We start from the raw sequence: 27,076 nt of genomic DNA, 5'->3' as shown, positions 1-27,076 counted from the left end.
CGGCGGCTCCCGGGACCGCGGCCCCACTTACGTGCGAGGCAGCCGGGGCCGGGCCCGAGGAGAGCGGCGCAAGCGGCGAGCAGGAGCCCGAGCAGGCGGCGAACGCCCATCGCTGGAGCGCACCGAGCGCCCTCGGCGCCGCCGCTCCCGGTGCTGCAGCCGCGCGGCGGAGCGGGAACGGCGGCTCCGCCCACGGGGCGGTGGCGGCGGGGCGGCCCCGGGACGGGCGGCGCTGGGGCAAAGCGCAGAGCCCCCCCCAGCACCCCGCCTGCCGCCCCACAGCCCCACAGCGGCCCCGGGGCGCCCGTCCCGATCCCTGGCCGGACCCCACGGGGCAGCTCCGGTCCCGCGTGGCACCCAAAGCGCACGGTCCCAAAGCGGGGGCGCGTGGGGAGAGATCGATATGGGGGGAGCGCTGCGCAGGGCAGTGCGCGCTGCACGGGCTGAGCGCGGTGTGGGGCAGCGCTCGGGGGAAGCGGCGCTGGCGGCTCGTGGCGCAGCCCCCCCAGGCGTGACCCAGCGCCCGGTGCCCACAGCTGCAGCAGGGAGGGATTTAAGCGGTGTCGGCCAGCTCTCTTGCAGCAGATGTGGCTGGCGATGGTTTGTAATCAAGCAGCAGATTAAGGCCCGCGGGTTGAGGGGTCGCCTGTCATTCCCAGTGGTGTAGAAGAGCAGGATTTAGCCTGAAACTGTTCCCAAACATCCCCAGACACCCACAGAGGGAACGGGGGAGGGGGCTGGCGGCTGCGTGTCCTACATATGCCACCTGACCCACAGACCATCCGGTGCCCTGTGGGGATCCAGCCCTGAGGGATGGGGATGCTCCGGGGGCTGCTGGGCCCAAGCAGGGTCCTGGTGCCCAGCAGGAGCCCAGTACTCCACTGGGCAATGCCACCGTCACCTGCAGTGATGCTGGGGCTGCTTCCTGTGCAGGAGCTGAGCTGAAGCCAGAGCAGGTGGTGAAAGAGGGAACAGAAAGAGCCAGGTGGGGCTGTGGGGAGAGCTGGTGGCACGTGCTGCTGCCAAGAGCTGGAGCCACATCCCTGGGGATGCAGAAGCAGCTGAGGGCCCTCCCAGCCCCCAGACCCTTGCAGTGTTGGTGGGTCCAATCAGGTTGTATCCTGACATTTATCCCAGAGCTGTGTCCCTTCCTTTCCCCCAGCAGAATGGAAACCCCAGAGCAGGCACAGAGCAAAGGTCTGGAGCTTGTATGAGCTGCAGTAAGGGCAGGGAGGAACCCTGCGGATGCCCAGCCCGCAGCAGCTCCATGGCCCCAGGGCACCAGCAGAGAGTTCCTGGGGCCAGCAGAGACCCGGCAGAAAGCTGGGATAAGCCATGGAAAGATGACTGCTGGGAGAAAGGGAGATTGAGGGATTATTGCTACAAGAGGCAAAAGCCTCTCAAAAATCAATTTGCTCCCTGCTGGGGAGAGCAAAATGGGTCCACTTTCCTGCAGATCCTAATCTGGCCCATAAGGAGGGTCTGGGAAGGTGTTGTCAACAACCAGTAAACTGCCTACCCAGCACTGATGGGGCACGGGGGGCACAGGAGCAGAGCAGGGTGTGGGACTCAGTGGGCAGGGGGATGCCATGCGTCAGCAATGTCCCTGCTTCCTGCAACTGCCATTTCCCATCAGGGCAAGCAATGCCCAGGCTCTGCTCACTGCTCTGGGACAATGCCAGCCCACAGCAGCCCTGCACTTTTGTTGGCATTGCTTCCCTCTGGCCCTCACGCTGCCTTCTGCATGCAGCCCACGCTGCAGAGCGGTAGATGCCAACTGCAGCCCTGTTGGGCCGGGATCTCCTGCAAGCGCTGGGTGTCCTCAACCTGTCCCTCCTCCATGGGCCCAGGCGCCATCTCCCCGCCCTGCAGCACCAGATCTAAGCAGACCACGGTTATTTCTGTACCTCAGCATGCAGACAATAGCAACGAAGATGCAGGATGCAGCTCCAGAGCAGGGTCGGGGCTTCTCCTCCCCCCCCTGGGGCTGGGCTTGTGTTCTCAGCGCATCTCTCGGTATCGGGTGCGGCACGGGGTCAAACCACAGTTTGCAGTGCTCAGACACCGACAGCTCTGGAGCCTCTGAGTGAGAAGGGGAGAGGTCCTGCTGTGTAATGGAGGAGGTGAGGGGCTGCAGAGAGAGGGGTTCACGTGGACCGGTGGGCACTTCACTCTCTGGCTCTTGCTTTTGCCTTTAAACTTTCTCTTATGCTCCCTGTGGGCTGCAGGGCTGTGAGGGACAAGCAGGGCAGCGCTCGGTGCTCCAAGTCCCCAGGCCTGGAGCAGGGAAGGAGCTGGGGAGCTGCTGGGGACAGATTCTGCCTGGAATCAGAGTCAAACCCAGGACTCGTGGGTGGGCGTTTGGGTGCACTGGAAATATCCCTTTGCACCCACAGCACCTGGGGCCACTGGCCACTGGTCAGAGGTGGCTGCACGGCGCCACCTGCAACGGGACTCTGTGGGCTGTGAGCCCCTGGGGACCACTCAGAGCAGCCCCACGGGGTCAGAGCTGGTTCGTGGGACGTGGGGTCAGGTCACAGACATCGGGGCTGGGGTGCCGTAGCTCCGCCAGCTCTGTGCTGCAGCAGGGAGTGCGGGAAGGGCTCGGCTGCTCTCATAATGACTGAGCGAGGTGAATCCGCCGCTGCTCGCAGTGGGTGTGAGACGGAAACTGCGCCACCGTGGGGCTGCTCGGTGGGGCCGGGCGGGGCTGCGCACAGTGTCTGCAGGGCACTCCCTGGAGAGCGACCTTCTACACGGTCCGATAGTGATAGGACAAGAGAGAATGGTTTTAAACTAAAAGAGGGTGAGGGCAGTGGGGCGGAGGGGGCCGTAGGGTCCCTCGCAGACCAACTTGGCTGTGATTTTGTGATCCCTTGATCCTGACCCCTCTGCGCAGGCAACCCCCACCCCCACGGCGATAACAGCCACCACCGACTTCTACACGTGGGAGTACAGCGTCCCGTGGGATGACGGCACGCTGCCCGAGCTGTGTGAGAAGCAGGCAGTGCAGAGCTTCGCCCGCACCTACCAGCCGGCCTTGTACCTGCTGCTCTCACTGCTGGGCACGGTGGGCAACGGGCTGGTGCTGCTCACACACACCCGGTACCGCCGGGCGCGCAGCATCACCGACGTCTGCCTGCTGCACCTGGCTCTGTCCGACCTGCTCCTGCTGCTGACGCTGCCCTTCGCCGTCACTGCGACGCTGCAGGGCTGGGCCCCAGACACGGCTGCCTGCAAGGTGCTGCAGGGCGTTTATGCCCTCAACTTCTACAGCGGCTTCCTCTTCCTCACCTGCATCAGCATGGACCGCTACTTGGCCATTGTGCGGGTGCCGGCTGCGTGCCGCCTGCGCCCACGGGCTCGTCGGCACGGCTGGCTGACGGTGAGCCTGGCCTGGCTGCTGGCGGCACTGCTGGCACTGCCGCAGTTCGTCTATGGCAAAGCAGAACGGCATCAGGACCTCCACGTCTGCCGCGTTGTCTTCCCCCCGGCCGCGTCGCGGGCAGCTCGGGGAGCCACCAACCTCGCCCAGGTGGTGCTGGGCTTCGCCGTGCCCTTCGTGGTGATGGCAACCTGCTACACGGCCGTGGCTCGGACGCTGCTGGCGGCTCACGGCGCTCAGCCCCACCGGGCGCTGAAGGTGCTGCTGACCCTCGTGCTGGTGTTCGTGGCGCTGCAGCTGCCCCACAGCCTCATGGTGCTGCTGGACACGGCCGAGCTGCTGACCAGCTGGGAGCTGAGCTGCGCCCAGAGCCGCCGCAAGGACCTGGCGCTGCTGGTCACGGCCGGGCTGGCATCGCTGCGCTGCTGCCTCAACCCGCTGCTCTACGCCTTCCTGGGCCAGCGATTCCGCCGCGAGCTGTGGCTGTTGGCCAGCGATGCCGGCTGCGTGGGGAACGTCGACTCGCGCTGCCCCGGCTGCCCCAGCCCCCGGCAGCGCTCATCGCTCTCCACCTGCCAGGACGTGGCGTAGGGACACAGCCCAGGGCAGGCGCCGGCACACACGGGGCTCAGACCCCCCCCAGGGAAAACTTGAACGGCTCCACGAGTCCCTGGAGCTGCTGACAGGGGCAGGACAGACAGACTGAGTCCGGGGCAGATGGAGACACCTCGTGCCCAGCGCCAGCACCGGGGAAATGGCCCCGGCTGCAGAGGAGCCGCGCAGTGTCACACGTGTTTGGGGGGTGCGTGCCACGAGGGCACTGTGCAGAGCCACGCGTGCCCCAGGAGGACCGTGCATTGTTATGTGTGTGTGAGTGGGACCGTGCAGTGCCACAGGGCAGCGCCTTCCACCTTCGTTTCCACTCTTGCAATAAACCCGGCTCGAACTGCGCTATGCGAGGCCGTATCCCTGCGGGGCCGGGGAATCTCCGGGGTGGAGGAGCAGATACCGCCGAGGGTACCGAGATCGGTACCGGGCAGGCGGCGGGGAGCCGGGAGTGTCCCGTTAGTGTCCGGTAGTGCCTGCAGGAGGCAGCAGAACCCAACGTTTCCCGTCCTGCCGGGGCGCCCAACGCTACAGGGCCCGAGTCGGGGGCGTCCACGGGGTTGGGACCCTCGGTCACGGGATGGGAACAGCGCAGCCGCGCTCCAGCGGGAGCAGTGGATGTCACGGGCCCCTTCGTCACCAGCAGGGCAGAGGCGGCGGCAGAGCCCATAGACCAACACTGGGGCTGTAGGGGTCGGAAACTCCCCCGGGGCCAGTTGTGTGATCCTCGGGAAAATCCTGCTCTGGTTTAGGCTGGAAACTCCCCCCGGGGAGATGGGCGAGAGGGGTTTTCCTCTCTCTTCCTCTCCTCTCACTTCCCCACGAGATCTGGCCCCAGCACGACCATCCCAGCGGCTCCAAGCACAGCACAGAACCGAGCAATGGCAGCACAGAGCCGAGCAGCACAAGGTGCCCAGAGCAGCAGCACCAGGGACCACAGGGGCGGCTCCAGCTCCCCTGAGGGGGCGGCTCTGAGCCCCGGGTTGGTTCCCTCTGGCTCTTGCACAGAGAGTTTCTGGGTGTGGGGCGATGCCTCCCCATCTCTGGGTCTGGAGACACCTTCCTGCTCACCCTCACGCCCTGCTTTGGGATCAGCCCAGATCGTAGCGGGAAGCTCAGACCCTTCGCCCACTTCTGGGCAGGAAACGCAATTACCGCTGACTCAGCACCACATGCCCCCTCCCCCCATCCCCTCGCAGCCCCGATTCTGCTGCACCGGCCCCGTGCCCGGCAGGGCGCACTCCCAGCTCCCTGTCCAGCCTCGGGCCGCCCCGCGGCCCCGCCGTATCTCCCCGCCCCGGGGGCACCACGCCGGCCCCGCAGCTGCTGCTCAGCCCCCGCAGAAGCGGCCCCGCAGCGGCCCCGCTCCCTCCCCGCGGCCCCTCGGGGCTGGCGGTGCGTGGGAGGCGGGTTGGCAGCTCCTGCCTGCACGGCCCGGTCCCAGCGGCTCCCGGAGCCGGGCGATGGTTTAACCCTTCCGGGGCCGCAGGAGCCGCGTTTGCTGCCCGCACCGTGGGATGGGACGGGGCGGCGTTTCACCGTGTGCACTATGGGAGCCGTGCCCAGCACACGGTACCGGCGCTCCGGGCCGTCCTGGGCCGGGGCTGCGGCGCGTTGAGGGGCCGCTCCAGGTCTGTGCCGCTACCGGCCCCGCTCCGGGACACACCGCGCCCCGCAGCTCCCGCACGGCACGTGTCCCGGCGCAAAGCGGCGCCGATACCCGCCCCGGGAGCGCTGCCCCGGCCGGAGCACGACGGATCCCCCCCGTGCGGTGCCGGTACCCGCCGCCCCGTTGAGCCGCGCGCCCCCGTCCGGCGGATGACGCGAACGGCCCCGTCGCACCGGGAGCGCTCGCTCCGCCCCGGGCCGCGCGCGGCGATTGGCGGACGCCGGTGACGCGACGGGACCGGCCCGCCCGGGGCGGCGGCGGCGGGGCCGGTCCCGGCGGTAGCGACCGGAGCGCGACGCGGGAAGGGAGCCGGGCCCGGCGGGGCGATGCCGTTCCCCGGCGGGCTCTGGTGGCTGCTGTGCTGCCGGCAGGGCTTCACGCTGCTGCGCCGGGACTACGGCGAGGCGGAGCGGGAGGCGGACGGCGAGGCCGAGGAGGAGGCGTCGTTCGAGCTCCGCGCGCAGGGAGACCGGGTGGGTCCGAGCGGCACCGGACGGCACCGGTCGCGGCGCTCGGTTCGGTTCGGTTCGTCCCGAGGCCGCCCCGCCCCGCGCCGCTTCGCGCTGCGCCCGTCCCGCTCCCGGTCCGCGGTTCGGCGGGGCCCGCAGCCCGACCCGCCGCTCGGTGCCGGGGGGGTTCGCAGCCCGGCCCGGTGCTGCCGATGCCGCGAGCGGATCCGGCGGTTCCCGTCCTTGTCCGCCCGGCCCGCTCCGTGCCGCCGCTTGTCCGGGCACGTCCTGCCCTGGCTCGGGGTGCGCCGGGCCGGGCTGCCCTTGGCGCGTCCCCTCTGCGGGGCGCCGCGATCGGAGCCGCCGGGCGGCGGTTCGGGCAGCTCCGGCCGCGGGGGCAGCGCGGGGTCCGGGCGCTTCTCGTGAAGGGGTCGCGGTCCGGGGCCGCCCGGTGCTCGGGGTTCCCGGCTGCGGGGGGCGGAGGCGGTTCGGGGTCCCCGGGCGCAGAGGTTCCCCCCGGTTGCCCGGCTGCTGTTCTCGCGGTTCGCTGGGCCTGGCGCCGCGTTCCCATTAGTTCGGGCTCCGTGCGGTCCCTGGGACGCACCGGGGGCTCAAAGAACCCGAACCGCCTCCGGCCCGTGTCCCAGTGCCGGGCTGGGACTCCCGACTGCTGGGCCGTACCCGCGGTCCTTTGCTCGGTGCCGCGTGCGCCGTGGCCGCCTCCTCCTGGGCTGTTCCCGGTGCCCCGGCAGCCCGGGGGGGGGTGGGGGGGAAACCGGAGCGCCCATCGGGTGGCGGGGGGCTGCCAAACCCGGGGCGTCTGGGCGGAGAGCGGAGCTCCCCATGTGCCTCCTCGGGGCAGGCACGGGATCCTGCTCAGCGCTGCCGTCGAGGGTGCGGTTGGTGCGGGGTCCCTGTCGGCTCCTGCTATCAGCGCCCTGGCAGCACGGCCTGGTTCTCCTCGCTCCGGCTGCTTCCTCTGCGCAGGGAAGCGGAGCAGCGCGGCGGAAACCGACGCTTCCCTCCCGCCGGGCTGCACGAGGGACAGCGGGGATGGGGGGGGAACCGGGAGTTGGGCTGAATCGCTGCCCAGCGGGGCCGTGGGGTGGGTGCAGCCGAGCTCATGGCAGCCCCGCTCTGCACTGCAGCGGGGTTTGCAGCACGGTCTCGTTGCTGTGGGGTGCTCTGGCTCTGTAGGGCTGCAGACAGCCCCGGTGCCCCTATTGCAGCAGGTCCTGGTTCTCAAGGGATGCCCTCAGAAGCAGCTGCGGGGCAGGGGCAGGGAGGCGGGGCAGGAGATAGAGCTGCAGGGCATTAGAGCTGGCGCCAAGGGCACAGCAGCAGCAGAAGCCTTCTGGGACTTCCTGCATCCCATGGGCTGCTCTGGCTCCGGAGGTTGGGTCTGGCCTGTGTGTCTGTGACGCCAGGTCCCCGGGGAGCCCTTTGCCCCCCTTGTGGCCGTGGGGTCCCCGTCAGCCTGTGGCGTGGCCGCCTCTTCCTGGGAGCGTGGGAGCAGCTGCCCTGGCCTGGCCGTGGCAGCTCCTCTCTGGTTATTTATAACCCTGAGAAGGAGCCGGTTGCCGTCCCACAGGCCGTGAGAGGTGCTGGGCACCATCCCCATGGCCCAGCCGAGCAGGAGCACACAGAGCCCTCCTGGCCCCAGCAGCGATGCGCTGCTCATGGTGGGTGCCCTTAATGCCATGATCAGCAGTGCCTGATCCTGCCCTGCCGTGGCCATACCTGGGGTGGCTCCTGCTCCCCGTCCCCACTGCTATTTTTAGCAGCTGTCTCTTTTTCTTGGCATTCTGCAGTGTGCTCAGTCTCGGTCGTGTCTCCCCCCATCAGGCTGCAGCTGGCAGCAGTGCCGCTGCACCTCCTGGGGCTGTCCTGCCGTGCCGGCCGGTACCGGGACGCTGCCTCATGTCCCAGCATGTGCACAGGGCAGTCACGTGTGGCACCATCAACATGGAGTCCTGTCACACAAGGAGGAACCGTCCCCATCCCGCTGCAGGGCCAGGGACTTCCCTGCGCAGCGTCCCACTGCCGCGGGCAGGAAGTCAGCAGCCCCATTACAATGGGACTTTGTGCCATAAGCGTATTACTCAGCACTGACCTTGTGCAATTCTGCACGGTATTCAGCCTGCTGGGGTGAGCTGAGGATACGCGGCCAGCGCACCCACGGCTGCCCTGAGGGGTGCCCTCGCTGCAGCCATGCGTGCTCCTGGGACGTGAGCCCATCCCCCTGGGTCCAAAGATGAGCAGTCATGGTGGGGAGGTGGCTCGGGGGTGCTGGGCAGTGAGTGGGGGGTGAGACGTCTCTCCTTCTTCCGCAGGCATCCCTGGAGGTGAGCCTGAGCCAGCCCACCCGCACCAGCAGTGGCTCGGAGCGGTGAGTGACCCCACACCACATCCCATCACAGCCCTCACACCACGTTGTGGGAGCTGGTGCCTGGTACCAGTGTGCACCATCCTGTCCTGCTCACCGAGCTGGGCACAGTGTGGAGGAATGGCAGAACCAGGCCTGCCAGGCTCCATCTGTGTCTGCTGCACCTCGGGTACATCTCCATCCCTGTGCCATACAGCTATAGCAGGATTACCCAATGGGGCCATACTGTGGGGCTCTGCAGGGCTGTGTCTGCCCATGGGGCTGTGCTCCGGGCTGCGGTGTGCCCAGGGTAGTGGGGTGCCGGGGCCCAGCAGCCTGCCTGCTCCCTGTCCTCGCAGAGCTGACACCGTTGCCAGCATTCCTTCCTGGTTGTTCATTTTCCGAATTCCTTGGCAGGGCCACAACTGCAGACAGCTTATTTTTAGCCAGGGTCATCTGCACCCGATGGCTCTACTGCGTTCCCACTGCAGAGTCGTGGGGTGTCCAAAGGCCCCGGGGATGCAGCTCCCTGCTGCCAGGCGCTGCCAGTCCCTGCACGTGGGATGCTCTCATGGGCACCCGGCTGAGCCCTGCCTCGTCCCCAGGTCCCTGCTGGTGTCGGAGGAGATGCGCAGTCTCATCGTGGAGAAGGGGCCGGGGCCAGTGGAGGAGGACTCTGATGTTCTTGTGAAAGGTGGGTGCAGCATCCAGTGGGCTTCTGTCAATTGGATGCTTCTGAACTGGGTTCCCAGCCACGTTTGGCAGGACTGTGCCCCAGTCTGCTGGATGCTGCCCTGGGGAGGCGCAGGGCAGAGCGCTCTGCAGGTGCTGCAGGGGCTGAGGCTTCCCCTCCCCAGGCTGGCTGCAGCGGGAGGTGCGGGGCGGTGTGAAGACCCCCTGGCTCCGGCCTCGCAAGTACTGGTTTGTGCTGACGCTCGACTCCCTGGACTACTACAGCAGCAATGAAAGGGGCTCCAAGCGTCTGGGCTCCATGGTGCTCACCAGCCTGTGCTCCGTGCTGTGGCCAGACAAGCAGACCTACAAGGAGACGGGTAGGGAGCCCCTCGGCCGGGCCGTGCCCTCGCACCCTGCGCTGTCACCCAGGGGGCGGTGGATGAGCTGTGTGTCCCTCGCAGGGTTCTGGAGCATGACGGTGTTCGGCAGGAAGCATTGCTACCGCCTGTACACCGAGCACCTGCACGAGGCCGTGCGCTGGGCGTGCGCCGTGCAGAAGGTGATCGACAGCAAAGCGCCCGTGCAGACACCCACGCAGCTGCTGATGCGCGACGTGGAGGTGAGTGCGGGGCTGCGGGCGCTGCACCCTGCGGGCAGCCCTGTGGCAGCTGCTGCTATCGCCTCCCTCTGCAGGAGCACAGTGACAGCCCCGAGGTGCTGGAGCAGATCTACCGCTGCAACCCCATCCTGCGCTACACCAGCAGCCCCCTCTACGCGCCCCTGCTGCCTTTCCCCTACGGCAGCCTGGACCAAAGCGGTGAGCGCTGCATGCGGCAACTGCAGCATTTCCGTGCTGCAGGGCTGGGTCTGAGTTCCCACATCCCTGTGGGGTGGGGGGTCTGTGGCGGTGGGGAGGCGCTTTGGAAAACCCGCATTAAATCCCCATCCCTGTCCTGCAGCTCCTGGTCCCCACGGCTACACCACGCTGCGCGACGAGGCCGTGAAGCTGTTTAACTCTCTGCAGCAGCTGGAGTCGCAGCAGGACCCGGTGCCGCTGATCCAGGGCATCCTGCAGACCTGCCTGGACCTGCCGCCGCTGGTGGATGAGATTTACTGCCAGCTGGTGAAGCAGACCACGGAGCCACCGGCGCCGGGCGGGCCGGGCGACTTGCACTACTGGCAGCTGCTCACCTGCATGAGCTGCACGTTCCTGCCCTCCCCGCCCGTCCTGCGCTTCCTGCGCTTCCACTTGGACAGGTGAGTGCCGCTGAGCCGCGGGGCGCAGCGCTGGGGGGGGGGGCACGGAGCCCCCGGGGCGGCGCTGACCCTCCCGATGCTCCTCGCAGGACCGAGAGCCGCTTCCCCGCCTCGGAGATGGCCAAGTACGCCCGCTTCATCCACGAGGCGCTGGGAAAGACGCGGGGCCGGGAGTGCGTGCCCTCCCTGGAGGAGATCCTGGTGCTGATGCGGCGGCAGGAGATGGTTTGCACCGTGCACTGCCCGGGGGTGGCCGCCTGCAGGGTGACCATCAGCTCCCACACCACGGCCGAGGAGGTGGGCGCCGCGCGCGGGGCTGGGGGCGGCCGAAGGAGACGGAGCCGGCGGAGGGGGGGGGCTGGAGCGGGGCCGGCCGTGACATCTCTGTGTCCCTTTGCAGTCCTGAGCACCGCGGCCAGGGACGCGCAGTCACCGTTGGTTGCCTTTGTCTCGCCCCAGGTGGCCCAGGAGCTCGTGTCGCGCCTGGGGCTGTCGCAGAGCCCCAACCTCTTTGCGCTCTATGAGCAGTCCCGGCTCCGCGAGCAGCCCGTGGGCAGCTCCACGCTGCTGGCCGACGTCCTGACCAGGTTTGAAAAGTAAATGTCCCACCGTGCCGCCGGGGGGGGCGGGGGGTCCGCGAGGGGGGGACGCTGCGGGGCCGCCCCCGTCCGAGGGCTCGGCGCTGCCGACAGCTCGTGCGTTCCCGCAGCCTGGCCGGGGAGGAGCGGGAGCACGACGTGCCACGACGGCTGTGCTTCAAGCACTACGGCTTCCTGGACACGGACAGCGTCCCGAGGGACAGCCTGGAGTTCGCGCTCCTCTTCGAGCAGGTGGGAGCCCCCGGCGCCCCCCGCCCCGCCATCCCCACCTGAGGCGCCCTCCCCCCCCCCTCACCTCCCCGCCCCGCAGGCTCACGAGATGGTGCTGCGCGGTTACGTTCCCACGTCGGAGGACACGCTGCAGACGTTGGCTGCGCTGCGCCTCCAAAGCCTCAACAGCGACTTCTCGAGCCACGCTCCGTTCCCGCACCTGGACGAGCTGTTTCCTCCCGCCGTGTTGCGCGCCCGCCTGCCGCCCCCCCGCGGGGACCCCCCCCCGAAGTGCCGCGGGGCGCGGCTGCGGGCGGGGCTGCTCTACGGGGGGCTGTGGGGCCGCTCTCCGGCCAAACGACGCGCGGAGCGGGACCTGCGGCTGCGGGGCCGCCTGCGGGAGGAGGGGGCGAGCACCATGGCCGCCATCGTGGAGAAGTGGAAGCTGCTGCAGGGCATGGGCCGGCCCGAGGCCATGGCCGCCTACGTGGCGCTGGTGCGAGAGTGGCCCGGCTTCGGCTCCACGCTGTTCGACGTGGATCTGCGCGTGGTGAGGCCCCGGCGCGGCGGTGGGGGTGGGCTGTGGGGGGGGAGGTGGCCCTGACAACCCTCTGCCCCCCCCTGCAGAGCCCGGTGGGTGCCGGACCCCAGCGGCTGTGGCTGGGCATCGGGGCCAAAGCTGTCTCGCTCTATAAGCCGGGGGAGCCGGAGCCCTTGGACAGCTTCTGCTACAGCCGGATCTCCTCCTTCGGGGCCTCCGACAGCGGCACCTTCCGGCTCTCGCTGGAGGACCAGGAGCTGCTGTTCGAGACCTCCCAGGTGAGAGGCGTCCGTCCCTGTATCCGTCCGTCTGTCCGTCACCCTCTTTGGGGGCTGCAGACGCTTCAGGCTGACCCAGCTGTGTCCCTCGCTCTGCAGGTGGATGAAATCGCCCAGCTCCTCAACACTTACCTTGCCTCGATGGGTGCCCGCCAGGCCCCCCATCCCCAGGAGCTGCCCACCAGCCCCCTCGGCCCCGATGCTGCAGCGCGACCCCGGGGGCTGTGCCCCGCCGCTGGGTCCTGGCAGCACCTGCTGCCCGCCGGCTCCTTCGGCAGCTGACCTGGCAGCCAGAGGATGCTCCACGGATGGCACCAGGAGCGCTGCACCTTGTACCCGGCCTGTCCGCGAGCGCTGGGTCAGCACGGAGCCGGTGCCGTGTGCTCCCTGCTCCCCCGTTGCCTTTCCGGTTGTTTCCTTAATTTATTTGAGACGCCCCCTTGCCCACGTCTCTCAGCACTTTCCCTGGTGGGGCGGTGGGGCTGCTGTGCTGTGGGTACCTGGGGTGGCCGTGCCCCGGTTCCCCCGGCTGGTGCCCCGCGCTGCCCCCCAGGCCTGTCCCCGTCCCGTCCTGGTGCCTTTGCCTCCAGCAGTTGTGCTGGCCTGGTGGTTCTGCCCGTGCCCCAGCCCTCGTCCCGGTGGCTTTGCCTGGTCACAGGGTGCTGGGCAGCTACACTGCCATCGTCCGTCTGTCCGTCTGCTCAGTCCACCCTTCCTGGAAAGCTGTGGGTGGCTTTTGGCTGAGCTGCCCTTTGGGCCCCACGAGGTGCCCTACAGCAGAGCTGGCAGCGCAGGGTGCCCCAGGGCTGCAGGGTGGGTGGTACGGCCGGGGCTTGGCCCCGTAATGTTGCCTCTGTAAAGTTTGTCGGTTGTCTTTGGGGCTTTTGTTTTGTTTTGTTGTTACTGTTGTTTTTTGTTGTTGTTTTTTTAATAAATGCACAAAAGAAAGGCTGAGCCCCGTCCTCATCCTCGGGAGGTGCAGCAGGGCCCCATCCCTGCAGACATTCAGCCTTGGTGCCCGTCTGCAGCAGGACGGCACAGTGTGTCCTTGTGGGCAGGGAGCTGCTGGCTCTGTGCTCCTCGCTGCCCTTTGGCATTTTGTCAGCAGCTCCCCCGGCACCCGCTGGCACTGCCACCCCAGGGGGGGGGGGAACTGTCCCTGCTGCGGGCGCCTCTGTGGGGCCTGTGCCAAGAAGGCGTGGGAGCCCAGCACTGCAATGGCCACGAGTATTTTTAGCCTGCTGCTCCATGCCACAGGGTCAGAGGAAAAGGCTAATTCTCACCTTGGGCTGCCTGTGCACAGGCTGCGGCCAGCAATGCCCCGCACCCCATGCTGTCAGGGGTTGCGTGGTTGCTCGCATTGAGCAGCACCAGAGCTGGCTGCGCATGGGCCAGCAGTGCTGGCAGCCTCTTGTCCTCCCTACTGCTGCCATCCCTTTACTTTGGGCTGCAGTGGGGGGGATGGCATCCCAGCAGGGTCCTCCTGCCTGTGGCCTCACCCCTGTGAAACATTAACGCCGTCACCACGAGTGCAGTGCAGGCCGGGCGGGGAGGTGTCCTGGTCAGCTGCGCTGCAGGTCCTGCCTGTATTTCTGGCTCTGCCGCAGCACCTGCCCAGCAGCATGCTGCCCACTGCAGGGGCTCCTGTTTGGTGCTGCAGTGCAGTGGGGACTCACTGCGGGCAGTCAGTGCAGGAACAGCCTTTATTAAAGCAAAATAACCTACAAAAATATATAGATGCAGCCAGTGGCTCAGGCCTGATCTGGCAAAGGAGGAAGAAAGACTCTGCCCAGGGCAAGGACTAGCTCAGCCACACGCAGCCCTCAGCCACAGGGCCCAGCCTTTGGGCCAGGCCTGCTCCAGGCCCCCCGTTCCCCTCTTGCCCTCCTCCAAGTGCACACGTGCTCCCAGGGCAAGAGGATCCCATCCTGGGCCAGGGCATGCAGTGTGGTGGAGGCTGTCCTCTGCCCAGGCCCTGCAGGGGCAGTGCTGCTCACTGCTGAGGAGCACACGTGTGTGTGTGTGTGTGTATGCACCCACTGGCAGCTCTATGGGGGGCATGAGTGGTGCTCTGTGTGGGTGCAGCAGAGCTGTGCCCTGCAGCACGTGATGGTGGCCATGAGACCTCTTGTCCCCAGGTCACTGCTCCTGTGTGCCCCATGAGATGTAGTCGGGGCGCGTGGCTGCGTGGTACTCATCAATCAGCTGCTGCACAATCTCCCGTGAGTTGTCCAGCTCATCGAAGTTGTCCTTGAAGATGTCCTCCTTGCGGAACTGCTCCAGGAAAGCCTCCCGCTTGCGCAGCTTGTCGTACTGCCGGCACGTCCGCTCAAACAGCTGGGGAGCAGCACAGCAATCAGGTAGGACAGGACTGGTGAGAGCCCATGCACAGCCCAGGGAGGGGCCCTCGCCTCGTCAGGCTTCAAGCAGCGTCGGGCCTTCAGGGCAGGAGCTGCTGCCTGCATCCCACCAATGCTTAGAGATCAGCTCGTGCTCTTCAGGCTGCTTTTGGCCATGCATAGGGAGTCTTGCTCCCAGGAGAATAGCACAAGGGGATGGGGATGTGCCCAGAGGATGCAGAACAGATGGATGGGACCGCAACCCAAATGACCTAAATCCCAATGTGCTGCAAACTGGGACTGCCTACCCACCCCTCATCTTAGGCCACTGTGACTTTGTGAAAGTCCGAAGAGCTGTCTGTAAAATAATGGTCAGAACCACAGCTTCAAGGGCCCAACATACTGCCTGTGGTGCAAAGGGAAGGCACTCACCGAGGAGATGTTGGTGTGGTTTGCCATCATGAGGCCACTGACACGGTGTGCTGATGGCAGGTAGGGGGACTTCCGTGACAAAGCCACCTGGATGCTGGCAGGACCCCAGGGAATGAAGTTAGCCAGCTTCCTCTCCCGGATCCGCTGCAGACTCTTGTGAACCTGGTGGGGTGAGAGCAGCAAAGGGTAGCAGGGTTCTGGGCAGAGCCTAGCTGCAGCACTCCCAGGAGCTGCTCCTTGCAGGGCATACAGCCTCTAAAAGGCAGACTTCACCAAATAGCACACGGCCTCATGAAGGAGCAACCTGGGGCCAGTTCTCAGGCACCCTTCAGCCTCACTCTGGGATTTCCAAGCAGGAACATGGTGGCTGTGCCATTCTCATACCATTTCCATCAGCATCTGAAATGGCATCATGCAGGAGCTCACCTGTGTGGGATCTACCTCCCCCTGGATGATGTTCAGGATGGCAATGTAGCAGTGGTTGGTCTGCCTGTCTCGACCGGTGGACACCATCACGTTTTTAGGCTGCAGCAATCTTCTCATCACATCCAGGACTGTGGTTTTCCTCACACTGGCCACCTGCAAACATAGCTGGAGTCAGAGGCTGTGGGTGTGCAGCTCCCTTGCCCTCCTGCTGCCCTGCACACGCACACAGGAACAGAGGGCAGCTGGAAAGAGAAGCCCTTGCCGTTGGGATGGAGTCACATGCAAAGCTGCATGCAGGATGGAGAAATCCCAAAGTCACACCACAAGCACAGCCAGGCTGAGAGCTGGAGCATTGGTGTAGGCTCCCACAAGAGAGCTGAACTGCAATGCAGCTGGGGTTGGGGGTGCAGCTCAGCTGAGCTCAGAGTGAAGGGAAACATTTAACGTTGCCATCATACATCTGTCCTGTTCCACTTCCGAGACAAGGAGCAAGGCTGGAAGATGGGAGAGGGACCACCCTGCACTGAGCCCGTGGGCAGCCACAGCAGTCTCACAGCAGTAGGTGCCAGGCGCAGCACCTAAAGGAGTGTGCCTAAGGCAAGGACAGGTTGGCAGTGTGGCAGCTCGGCTCCAAGTACCCTCTGAGCTGCTGGCTGAACCCCCCCCACACTCCTCTCTGGGAGGACAGAACACGCAGTTGATACCCTTTTCAGAGCCAGCAGTTTTTCAGATTTGTTTCTCTGAGTAACATCCTGAGGAAATGCACACAAGAGGAGAATAGCAGCTGTTAGCCCCCAGCAGAACTGAGACACGGCCAGCGCAGGTGAGTGTCTCAAAACAGAACAGCCTCATTCTCCCCTGTGGCCGGGGGGGGCACTGGCTGGGAACAGGCTGAACACTAGTGGCAATGTTTGATGCAGGTGAAGGGTAACCAACCCTCCCTGGGTGCACCCTGGGGAAGCTGACACCTGGAGACCATATTCAGCCTTGGCATGGCAACGACCAATAGTGTTCTGATCTGAATGGTGTGAGCTTGTGGTCCACTGCAATGACAGGACTAGCAGGGGGGCTTTGCTGGGCTTGTTCTGATAATTTCTAAGGATGACTTTTGCCAAATCAAATATCACTGGCCTTGCTGTATCTGCCACAGATATCCTGAGGATGTCTGGAGTAAGGAGTTAGCCCAGCACAAGCACAGCTGCCTGCTCGTGGCTGATTCATACTGTGCTTGAGCTGTCACATGAGGTAGCTACACATGGATCTGGGATTAGTAGCATGCAATTACAGCTCATGCCAAGACTATGGATTGATGGGATGTTACACAGTGCCCTCAGGGAAGAGGAGGAGTCCCCAGAAGGCTGCCTTACCGACTGGTCTGTGGTGAGTGGTGTGTACCCCGTCATCAGGAAGTGCAGTCGTGGGGTGGGGATCAACGAGGCAATCAGACCAATGAGGTCGTTGTTCATGTAGCCGGGATACCTGAGTGTGGTGGTGCTGGCAGACATGATGGTGGAGACCTGGGGGGAAGAGGACCAGGTCACCGAGTGGTTACAGAGCATATTCAAAGCCTGCTTTAAAAAACTAGGTCAAGGGAAGCTGCATGCCCTTGGAATACACCCTGAAGAAGAGCAGAGGAACCACATTCACAGTCCCAGGCTGTCCAGCATCATGCCAAGCCCAAGGAGCAGGCTCAAACCAAATCCCAGCCACCGAGAAAGCCCTGTGCCAGCTTCTCCAGAGGGGAGAGCCCTTCTCACCAGCTGGTTGATCTGAGAGAATGATGGGTTTTGAATGTGCAGCCGATCTGTCGCAATACGATTCAACGCTGTGTTATCTAGAACCACCTGCAAGAGAAAAACAGCTCTGTGAAGGCTCTCAGAGGCAGCCAGAGAAAAGGCAGCCCATACCACATGTCGCAGGGCACCAGATCGCACAGTCTGGCCCAGCATGAGTCCCAACCCCACAGAGTGCTCTGTGGCAGGTGGCAGACACTCGAAACCACAAGCTGACTCATTCGTGGAGCGTAACAGACACTGTCAATGGGAACTCTTGCCTTCAACTTGGCTGTGCTCCCCTGTGCCCTCCCATAGAGCACAGCCTCTGGGCCAGCACCTCGCAGTAACCTTCAGCAGCACTGGTACAGCTGTTACTGCCCTGCCATGTGCAAAGCTGAGGTGGTAAGGAAGAACAGGAGTCTTGGTTAGGACTGAGTATGTCGCCTGCCTAGGGCCTGTGAATGCTGGAATTGAGTTGAAGTGAAGGCTGTGGGGCAGTGCTACAGAGGAAGCACATCTAGCCCACTGCTGCCATGGGAAGAATCTGACAGATCCAAGAGGCAAAACTGCCAAGCAAGGCAGCTTGGGAGGGGCTAGTGCAGGGCCCTGGTCCCTAGAACCACCATATCTGCCCAGACCTACTGGACAGAAGTGTACTCGTTGCTGTGCATGGGGCTTCAGAGGCTGCGGTACCTGCCCCAGTAAAGGCTGCACTTCAGAGCTGCCAGGGACAGGGCTGCTGCACAGGAGCTGGCTGTGCTACTGGGCCAGCATGCAGTAGGGCTCTTACCACACAGTCAGCATTCTGAGTCAGCCTCTTCAGTGTCAGTAGAGAGTTGTATGGCTGGACCACAACATCACTCATCTCATCCTGGTTTGGGAAAACAGAGTAGGTCTCCACCAGCTTCTTGGGATACCTAGTGAGAAAGCCCAGCCATCAAGGGTTAACATTGCCAAGGCAGCACTGTCTCCTCCCACAAGCTCTCTTTGCAGTCTCCAGGCTCAGGACAGCAGTGAGTCACCAGCACTGCATGCCAGATTCTGCTCCCAGGGAGGAAGAGAATTTGTCCCAGCAGTGCCTACCCCAACAGCGCAGGAGCAGGCTGCCAGACAGAGCTACAGGCAAGGCTTGAGCCATCCACAGGCTGATTAAGGAGCTGCCTACAAGCCTTTTCAAGAGGCTGCAAGCTGAAACAGGCAGGGATGGCAGCTCAGAACCTACAACCAGAGCCTCCCACCCTCCACAGCACAGCCAAGGTGTCAGAAGGCAGCTGCCTGGTAAGAATGGTTGAGGGATGGCACAGTTTGGACAGCACAAGTCCAATTTCAGAGCCTCTGTAGTCCAAAGGCATATCAGGAGCCATCCCTTCCGTGGGCAGTTTGCCAGGGATTGCACAAGACACTATTTGGGTGGGGGTGGTAGCCTGGGCTCTGAGTCAGCTCTCTGCTTTGGCAGGGTGCCTGGCCTGGGCCAGACTCTGCAGTGCAGGAAGGGGAAAAGGCTGAATGCTCACCTGTCATTCAGTCTCTCGAGGAGGTAAGAGCCCAGCCCAGAGCCAGTTCCACCAGCAATAGAGTGGCAAAGCACGAATCCCTGGAAGGAAGCAGAACGCAGGAAGCTCAAGGTCCAATTCAGCCCCAAGAGTAGAGGCCTGCCAGCAAAGGTGAGAACCTCCCCGTGGCAATACTGCTGCAAGCAGGAGCTGAAAGCATGTGGAGGTCAGCTCTGGCTCCTCCAGACCACAATGACAACCACATGCTCATCACGCCACTTCTCCAGCATGGGAGGATTCTACTTCTCTGCACATGTCACAAAGTACAACCACTGCTCAGGAGCCTCCTGGAGTCCTCCCACCCCAAACCAGAACTCAGAATAGCTCAGATGTCACCCTCAGCACCCAGTTGGTCACATTAAATGGAGGCAGATTTCAGCCCCTTTCCTGTGCCCTCCCCTCAGAGCCTAAACTCCCTCTACCTGACATTAGGACCGTCCCTGCTTTCTGCAGATCCCACGCTCTGCTCTTAGATTTTCTGCCAACTTATTCTATGACAGTATTTTCCCTTTCCCTGTTGCTGTGTGACAGCCTGACACAAACACTAAGAAGCCCTGTCTGTCTCCATACAGGAAATGGTTTTATCTGGACGGCAGTCAAGGTCCTGCCAGAAGCACAAGGCAAAGAAGCCCCAAAGCTGTCTCCAGGCTTTTGGTATTTTTTGATAACCACATCCAAAGCTCCCAATGTACTTACTTCCAAACTGTCGCTGCCATCAGCCTCTCTGTCTATTATGTCGAATATATCTTCATGGATTTTTTCTCCCTGCAAGAGAGATCAGAACAGGATTTGTTCATCTCCCACAGAAAGCAGTGCACAGTTTATCAAGCTGGACGTGAAGCCAAGTCAGATGGGCACTGGGATCCTGTCCCCAGGGTGCCACAGTCAGTCCTATGCCTCTGCTGAATGACTCAGAATTCTGCCAAGTGCATCCTGAGCCTGAGAAAGGCCACAGTAAAGCCTCGGTAACTGCTCTGTGTTCATGTATAGGAGCACCAGGGCCTGTTACCTGTGAGAAGCCGCTTGCCCAGTTGTTCCCAGCTCCACCTCCATGCTCAGACAGATAGATGTTCTCTGGGTTGTAGAGGTTGGCATAAGGGGAGTTCAGGATGGAGTGGATGACTCGGGGCTCCAGGTCCAGCAGCACAGCTCGCGGGATGTAGTGCTCATCATCTGCCTGCAAGGAGCAGCAGTCGGGTCAGGCTGCAGCACAGCTCCTCGCAAGGGCCACGTCCTGCACTGTGCCATGTCCTGCACTGTGCCACCTCCCGGCCACCACGAGCACGATGCAGAGCGAGGGAGGAGCGACCCTGGAGCACCCGAGTGCGGGGCTGCGGCAGCGCGGCCGGCCCCGGTACGAGCGGTGTGAAAGAACCGGGAGCGGCGGTACCTGGTAGAAGAACATGTAACCGGTACCTGGTAGAAGAACACGTAACCGGTACCTGGTAGAAGAACACGTAACCGGTACCTGGTAGAAGAACACGTAACCGGTACCTGGTANCTGGTAGAAGAACACGTAACCGGTACCTGGTAGAAGAACACGTAACCGGTACCTGGTAGAAGAACACGTAACCGGTACCTGGTAGAAGAACACGTCCTTGCGGTCGGTGCCCTCGGTGGCGAACTCCTCCACGATGCCCTCGGGGCTGATGCCGTGCTCGGCACAGAGCTGCTTCCAGAACTCGAACCCAACTGCGGGGACGGCGGTCAATGAGCCCCCCCAAAATCCGCTCAATGAGCCCCCCCCATCCGGTCAATGACCGCCCCCCCCCTCCGGTCCCCGCCCCGTCCCGCCCATCATCCCGGCCCCGCCCGGCTGTGTGTGCCGCTCACTCTGGTTGCCGCACTGGCCGAGCTGTAAGGTGATGATCTCCCGCGGCATCCCGTCCCGTCCCGTTGTCCCGTCCCGTTGTCCCGTCCCGTCCCGTTCCGTTCCGTTCCGTTCCGTTCAGTCCCGCTCCGTGCGCTCCGCCGCCGTCTCCCGCTCGGCGCCAACCGCTCTGCGCATGCGCGCGCCGCACTTCCGCTCCCGCTTCCGCCGTCCCGTCGCGGCGCCCTGGAAACGCGCGTGCGCGGTCGCGGCCGGCGGGGACGACGCTTCGGCCAAGATGGCGGCGCCCGGAGCCGTCCCGCTTCCGGCGCTGGGGGCCGCCATGTCGGCGGAGACCGGATGTTGATGCCGGCGAGGAGCCATGGCGGCGGCGCGGCCCGGCGAGCGGCAGCGGCGGGTGCGGGAGCTGAGCGCGGCGCTGCGGGGCCGCCTGGGGCCGTACGAGCGGCTGCTGAGCGCCGTGCAGGCCGCGCTGCTGTGGGAGCGGCCGGGCCGCAGCGCGCTGTGCTGGGCGGCGGCTCACGGGCTGTTCTGGTGAGCGCCGGGACGTGGCTGCGGGGCCGCCGGTGGCTGCGGGGCTGCGGGGGCTGCGGGGCCTGCGCTGGTTGCGCTGGTCGCGCTGCGCCGCCTCGGTCCCGGCCGGCTCCTGGGCCTCCCGCCCGTCGGTTCGTGCCGGGCCGTCGCTGCGCTGCTCGGGGCGGTGCCGGCAGCTCCGGCCGTTACGGGCTGCGCGCGGGGCGCTCGGCCGCCTCTCGGGTCGGGGAGTGCGACCTCCCGGCGCGGAGCTTTGAGCGCCGGTCCCGCAGCTCCCGTGGCCGGGACGGCTCGTGGGTTGGGGTACGGGCCGGTAACATCCGGTTGTGCGGCAGCTCACGGCGGGAGCCTGGAAGCGCCGCAGCTGCCCGAGCTTCATCCCTCTGAGTGTATTGAGCACCTGGTCCTACAGCACAACATTGATCAGCGAAACCAGAACTGGGCGGTGGGACCAGGGCACAGGGTGACCTGCAGGCCGCGAATTCCAGCCCTGCTGCAAATGAGGAGTGTGCACAGCGCCGGGAGATAAGCTCCTCTCCAGGGCCGTGGGCAGCTGATAAGCAGCCGCTGCTTTTCTCTATCTGTAGCTGTTGGCACGTTTTGCAGCGGGTTCGTGATGTCCCCTTCGCATGTCACAGATCCTGCTGGTCACGTATTTGTTCGTTTCTTTGCCATAGGTTCTTTGCTCTGACTTCTCTTCGATTGGTGTGCCTGGTTGCATTTACTCTTATAGTAGTAGTTTGTCTAGATCAGTGGAAGAGCAAAATTTGGCCTGAAATTGGAGGTAAGTTGCAACGTTTAAGTTATTATCAGAAAATGAAGCATTATCTTCAGATCAGGAGGTGCAGAGTGTGCAGCATTTGGTGCTCAGCAGAATCCAAGACTAGAAGCACGCACAAGATCCTGACCCATACAAATAATAGGAGTTTCTCACACTTGTGGTGCTGGCGTTTGCCTCATAATGTTCTGAGTTCTCCCTTGTGTTTTATTTGGTAGAAACTTGCAGTCTCTTAATGCATAATGAGGAAGTCTCCTTGACTGTAGTGTTTGTTTGTAGAACGTCATAGGAGGCAACAAGGAGGCTCTCTTGCAATCTTGTACTGTAACATGTACATGTTTAAAACGTGTTATAGAGCGAGTCGTATGTTCTGTAACAGTTAATGTCTTTTTTCAGGTGTCTCCCAGCTAATTAAAACTTTACTTGAATCCCCAAAGCTGAGCTTTCTTATAGCAAATTCCTTGCAACTAACATAGTGTCTGTTCTTAATATTTTAGTGGCAAGACCTGACGAATTAGACAATGAGAGGTAGGAAACTAATTGAATTCTCTGCTATTTGGTACTTTGCCATGATACTGTGTAATAATTGTCTGCACGTGCTTGTAACGTTGGCTTCTTTAAGAGGGGAATGAAAGGAGAGAAGGAAACTGCTTAGTGGAGGGAGAATGGAGCCCTGAACTTTGTCATTCTGCTGTGACAGGTTTTTTACTTGCACAAACCATTACTCTTTGCCTTTACATTGGCATACAGTAATGCTTGCTTGAGCACTGTAAAATCTCTGCTGCTCTATTCCCTTCCACCCCTAAGTTAGAGGTGCTGTCTTAAAAACAGTTCCTTTTGTATGGGTCTCCAGTAGCAGGAAAACAACTTTTTGTACCAATAAATGCATCTTCTGAGCCCAGGTGTGGAATGTCTAAAGAGTCACGTCCCAGGGATTGTTAGTGCATAGTTATGGTCTGACTGCAGTATTAATAGTGGGTGTTCTCTTACTAATAACACCTTCCTATCTCTGGGCACACCCTTCTGCCTGCTTATGCTGCTGAGCCACACTGGATGCTCAACACCTGCTTAAATCACTTGAGCTGTTGCCACATGACTTCCTTGTTGGGTGGTTGTTGTTTGTATTTGTAAGAAGCCCAAATACAAAAGGAATTGCTATTCCTAAGTTTCATGTACTTGTGACTAGCAGTTAAGAAACACCAGTAGAACTTAATGAAGATAGTGCCTCTGAAGTAATCAGACACATTTAAGTAAGGCACAAGGCTTACTTAAAACCTTGTTTCTGAATTTTTACCTTTCCTGCAGCTGGGGATATGTCCACCCTCGGCTGCTTGGAGTGCCAGAACTGTGTCACCATTTGGCTGAAGGATGGGTGTCTTGGACCAACTTCTTAAGTAATCTCTTTGTTTTCAAGAGGGAAAGCCCTGGCAAGGTGAGAACTGGTAAACTTTAGTAAATTACTGACTGCTGGCATCCCTTTGTGATGGTTGAATGCTAGGAAGGCTTTGCTTTGTTAAGAGTTAGAACTTTACCTAGAAATCTTCAGAGAGCAAGATGATAAAGAAGTGAGTGATTCCATCACTTAACTTTGGAAACTCACTGTCTCCCATGTGTTCAGTTTTGCCTTCTAGTATGTGGAGTCTTTACATTCCTGGCTGTTCTGGGCCGGTATATCCCTGGACTCCTGCTCTCATACTTGCTCTGTAAGTAGAAGAACCCTGTGCCAAATCTTAAAATGAAGAGGGGTAGAGATATACAAGATCTGAATGTCTGAGGGATAGAGCTTTCTGCTCCGAAGGAAAACCTGTGTGAGTGGCTTTAAATTTAAAATAATACGTTCTGCCTAGAATATGCTGATTACTGACCGGGACTCTAAGGTCTCTGGTTCAGACAGAACATGTTTGAGTGCTTGTTAACTACAGATCTGAGCACTGAAGAGTTGGTTTCTCTATTTTCTTAAGTTAGCAGAGGCGATTGCACCCATTCTGACAGCCTTTGCCATGTTACCTTTAGTGCTCAGATCTTCTGATTCTGTATGTATGTGATACTGACTCACAAACTGAACAAGATATTTGCCAAGTAACATCCTGTACAATTTCTAATCAATGTTCCTACTTTTCTCAGTGCTCTTCGTCCTGCTGTGGCCCCTTGCTGTGTACCACAGGTTGGGGCATCGCATGTACATGAAGCTGGAACCAGCTCTGCAGCGGCTGGATTTCAGTGTTCGAGGCTACATGATATCAAAGCAGCGGGAAAAGCAATGTAAGTTACCATAGTGTGTTTCTGACCTTTCAGGTACTGGTGTTTGATAAAGTCCCCATCTTGGAGTGAGTGGGACAGTGCTGCATGTCTCAAATGGCAGCTATTCCAGGGCCCTTGGCAAATACAACTGATTGGCAGGGAAGCAAGGCAGCTCTGCCTCCATGGGAAACTGCCAGGTAGTGAGCACTAGGTGTAAGCTGTTTGTAGTGCTGAACTGTGCCTTTTCTCAGCTGCCAGAACTGTTCGTCCTGTGCTGCAGTACTACTGAGTCCTTCCTCTTTTTTCACTTTAAAGTTGCTGCAAAGCGTGTTCATCTCAGCAACAGATCTGCAGCAGCCCAAGTCATTGCTGTGCTGATGAACAAAGTATGCTGTGTTATGTCCCAGTCTGCCAGTTTTGGGTTTTCTGCATGGTGCAAAGCTGATTTTTTTAATCTTTTTTTAACAGACCTCTGTCCTAGCAGCAATAATAAGCTTTGCCTCTGTTTCTGGCAGTACGTCGCCGATCCATTAATCAGGAGGGTACGGATGATGGGAGTGACAGTGAAGAGGAGCTTGCTGCTTTCTGTCCCAAGGTAATGAAGTGTCTGTGGAACAGAGAAGCTCAGCTAACAAGAACAAGCTGTCTGCATTGTGCAGTCATGCAGTGCACAGCACTGTATCCAGTATGTTGTAGCTGCCTTGTGATGGAAGCTAGACAGACAGTAAAGCATGAAATGAGCCTCAGATATTGGTGTCCCTTGAGGACTGGGCTTAACTGGCAGCCAGTGGATTGCATGTTTTATCTTGAGGCACAGGAATGAGATTTCCAGTATTTGACATTTTCTACTGTATCTCCTGTTTCAAAGCTGGATGACTCTGTGGTTGCCAAGGAACTAACCATCTCTGACTCAGAACACTCAGATGCTGAGGTTTCGTACACTGAAAGTGGGATGTTTAACCTTTCAAGGGGTCAGACTCCACTGACAGAGGGATCAGAAGGTGAGTGGAAATGGGCAGCTTCTCAAAGATATGAAATAGTGAGCAGGCACCAGTGTGATGGGTTGCAGGGAAGATGCACATTCCCTTCTACCCTTAAGATCTGGCTGCTTGATCTCTGTCTGGATGGCCAGGATGAGATGAAACTGCTTGTGTTTTTTTTTTTTCAGCTCAGCTTCCTTTGTAATTCATGTGGTATTTTAGTACAGGATTATGGTGGTTCTTCAAAGGCTGGCAGGTTCAACTGCTCTGGTGAGGCAGTGGCCCAGCTTTTGCTTGCTGTGCTGTCTATGCCTGCAGGGTGTTTGGCATGTGCTGTGTATTTAAAGTGTTCATTCTTCTCTTCTAGACCTGGATGGTCACAGTGACCCAGAAGAATCTTTTGCTCGGGATCTCCCTGACTTCCCTTCCATAAACCCAGAAGCAACTGGCCTAGATGATGAAGATGACACCAGCATTGGGATCCCAAGTCTGGCTTACCGCCCACAAGTAACAGAAGATGTGCATCTCCCTTATTACCAGGAAGAAGCTGGTGTACTGCCATCTGTACAGAATCTCACCAACAACATAGCTGGGTTTGTCACCAGGGGGATGATACAACTTGCACTGTCAGGAGCCACTCAGCAGCCAGGCTCCTCACGCAGTGACAATCCCCACAGAGATGCAAAGACTTATCTTAGGACGGCCAGCTTGGACTTGGACACTGATGCAGAAGGAGATGACTTTGAACTTCTGGATCAGTCTGAGCTGAACCAGCTGGATCCTGCTGGCTCACGAGGCCAATAAGCAATCACTTCCCTTCTGGTTTTCTGTTGTGTATCGTGGAGGGGAATCCTGGAAGGAAAAAGCATTGCACAGTTACCTAGGTTGTCTCTTGTGTGAGCATGAGTAATGATACAACCAGTCCCGGCTGAGAAGTCAACTGACCTGTGACTCTGTAGCTTCGCTTGGATTTTTGAAATAAACTGTGTTGGTAATTCAGAGGGAAAAGGCATCGATGTGATTGCTCCACAGTCACTCATGCCAGGATGCTGCTTCCTCCAAATTTCCTCACCTACGACAATTAGTCCAGTGTCTGCAGTTCTAGAGACCACTAAATCAGACCGACTTAGCATCACTGGGAGCAATCTTGAAGCCGATCTTCTTGGGGCTGTTATGTGATAATGGGATTGGTTTCCCTTCAAACTTAATGTCTGGGACTTAATGCTGTTCTGTCTTTAAGACAATCATTCCCTGTCCCTAAAACATGCACAGAAATCTAATTCTCTCCCAGCAATATTCAGCTGTGGGTAGAAACAAACACCTTCCTCCTGTTGTGAATGCGATGGTGTACAGCCACAAATGTTTGTGACTTTATTGGCCACTCATCTCCAGTTCAAGCTTTCTAGTGATGCTATTTTGTAAGAAACTTAATGGCAATAAGACATCTACTGTGAAGACTAGAATCCCGCAAAGAACATCCACATGTGGCAGCTGTTCTCATGTTGCTTTCTTAATGGACTAACAAATAGTAAAACCTTCCTGTGTTGTTCCAGAACACGTTCAGCATGGACGGCAGCAATACGACGTTTCCCTGACACTGCCTCTCGGGGAGATTTTCTGGAGGACAGAAGCAGACTGTCCTGTGTGGCCAGTTTTGTTCTGGGCTCCCAGGACAACCTGCTGCTTCCCAGCTTTGTACAGTCGAGAGCAGGAGCCGAATGGAGGACGGCAGCTCGACCACGAGTGACTGAAGAACTGTTTGTTGTGGTCACTGAAACCAGCAACCCACAGGGGAGAGACGTTCTTCAAGCTGGATCGCCCAAACTTTCCAGCCCTTTCTGAGTCATTGAGCTTCCCCATCGCTTTTTCTAAGCCATAGATACGGATCATTCACCTCTTCAGGGCAGCTCCCATCTGTGTGCTTTGCTTTTCCTTTGTTGTGCTCTGAGGCTGTTGGCCGCACACTGCGGGGATCGGCCTCGGGGGTGGTTTATTGCAGCCGTGACCGAGGCTTTATTTTATTCTGCCATAAAATCTTCCTTTGCACCTTTCAAGATGCAGCTCATAGTGACACAACGGCCGCGGTGGGAGCGGAGGGAGGAGCTCATGGAGCTGAGCTGGGGGACACGGGCCGTGCCGAGCTCACGGCTGGG

At 60.7% G+C, this 27,076-nt stretch overlaps 5 protein-coding genes across 6 annotated transcripts in view; 3 read left to right on the top strand and 2 right to left on the bottom strand.

Moving 5' to 3' along the window:
* Positions 1–194, bottom strand: part of CNTNAP1 (contactin associated protein 1) — an 8,323-nt gene extending 8,129 nt beyond the window's left edge. Inside the window, exon 1 of the mRNA XM_015886059.2 lies at positions 32–194. Coding sequence (XP_015741545.1) covers positions 32–110 — 79 coding nt within the window. The 5' untranslated portion in view covers positions 111–194. The remainder of the gene's footprint in view (positions 1–31) is intronic.
* Positions 195–1,002: 808 nt separating this feature from the next.
* On the top strand, positions 1,003–4,336 carry CCR10 (C-C motif chemokine receptor 10). The gene is made up of 2 exons (XM_015885998.2): positions 1,003–2,123; positions 2,900–4,336. The coding sequence occupies exons 1-2, from the start codon at positions 2,115–2,117 to the stop codon at positions 3,974–3,976; spliced, it is 1,086 nt and encodes a 361-aa protein (XP_015741484.2). The 5' UTR covers positions 1,003–2,114; the 3' UTR covers positions 3,977–4,336.
* A 1,570-nt stretch (positions 4,337–5,906) lies between these two features.
* PLEKHH3 (pleckstrin homology, MyTH4 and FERM domain containing H3) lies at positions 5,907–12,988 on the top strand. 2 transcript variants are annotated; one of them, XM_015886031.1, is made up of 13 exons: positions 5,907–6,133; positions 8,443–8,498; positions 9,080–9,168; positions 9,332–9,526; positions 9,611–9,768; positions 9,843–9,966; positions 10,109–10,406; positions 10,496–10,703; positions 10,866–10,993; positions 11,116–11,236; positions 11,316–11,765; positions 11,843–12,034; positions 12,134–12,988. In XM_015886031.1, exons 1-13 carry the CDS (start codon positions 5,987–5,989, stop codon positions 12,314–12,316), a joined length of 2,349 nt encoding a protein of 782 aa, XP_015741517.1. In that variant the 5' UTR covers positions 5,907–5,986; the 3' UTR covers positions 12,317–12,988. The 2 variants fall into 2 exon arrangements, with proteins under 2 accessions (XP_015741517.1, XP_015741516.1); XM_015886030.2 differs by having other exon boundaries at positions 5,987–6,133; positions 10,866–11,002.
* Positions 12,989–13,718: 730 nt separating this feature from the next.
* TUBG1 (tubulin gamma 1) lies at positions 13,719–20,525 on the bottom strand. The gene is made up of 11 exons (XM_015886034.2): positions 20,393–20,525; positions 20,139–20,251; positions 19,569–19,736; positions 19,256–19,324; positions 18,521–18,600; positions 17,797–17,923; positions 16,989–17,075; positions 16,599–16,748; positions 15,232–15,384; positions 14,806–14,967; positions 13,719–14,371 (listed from the first exon to the last, which is right to left on the bottom strand). Exons 1-11 carry the CDS (start codon positions 20,439–20,441, stop codon positions 14,174–14,176), a joined length of 1,356 nt encoding a protein of 451 aa, XP_015741520.1. The 5' UTR covers positions 20,442–20,525; the 3' UTR covers positions 13,719–14,173.
* A 131-nt stretch (positions 20,526–20,656) lies between these two features.
* RETREG3 (reticulophagy regulator family member 3) lies at positions 20,657–26,977 on the top strand. Its single transcript, XM_015886035.2, has 9 exons — positions 20,657–20,924; positions 21,602–21,708; positions 22,200–22,230; positions 23,008–23,134; positions 23,321–23,405; positions 23,827–23,964; positions 24,459–24,538; positions 24,812–24,944; positions 25,291–26,977. Exons 1-9 carry the CDS (start codon positions 20,752–20,754, stop codon positions 25,725–25,727), a joined length of 1,311 nt encoding a protein of 436 aa, XP_015741521.1. The 5' UTR covers positions 20,657–20,751; the 3' UTR covers positions 25,728–26,977.
* The last annotated feature ends 99 nt before the right edge of the window (positions 26,978–27,076 follow it).

The sequence above is a fragment of the Coturnix japonica genome, chromosome 27 (assembly GCF_001577835.2).
Source record: "Coturnix japonica isolate 7356 chromosome 27, Coturnix japonica 2.1, whole genome shotgun sequence".
NCBI classification, from domain to species: domain Eukaryota; kingdom Metazoa; phylum Chordata; class Aves; order Galliformes; family Phasianidae; genus Coturnix; species Coturnix japonica.
The sequence above is the reverse complement of the archived record's forward strand: the minus strand, read 5'-3'. Positions and strand labels throughout refer to the sequence as shown.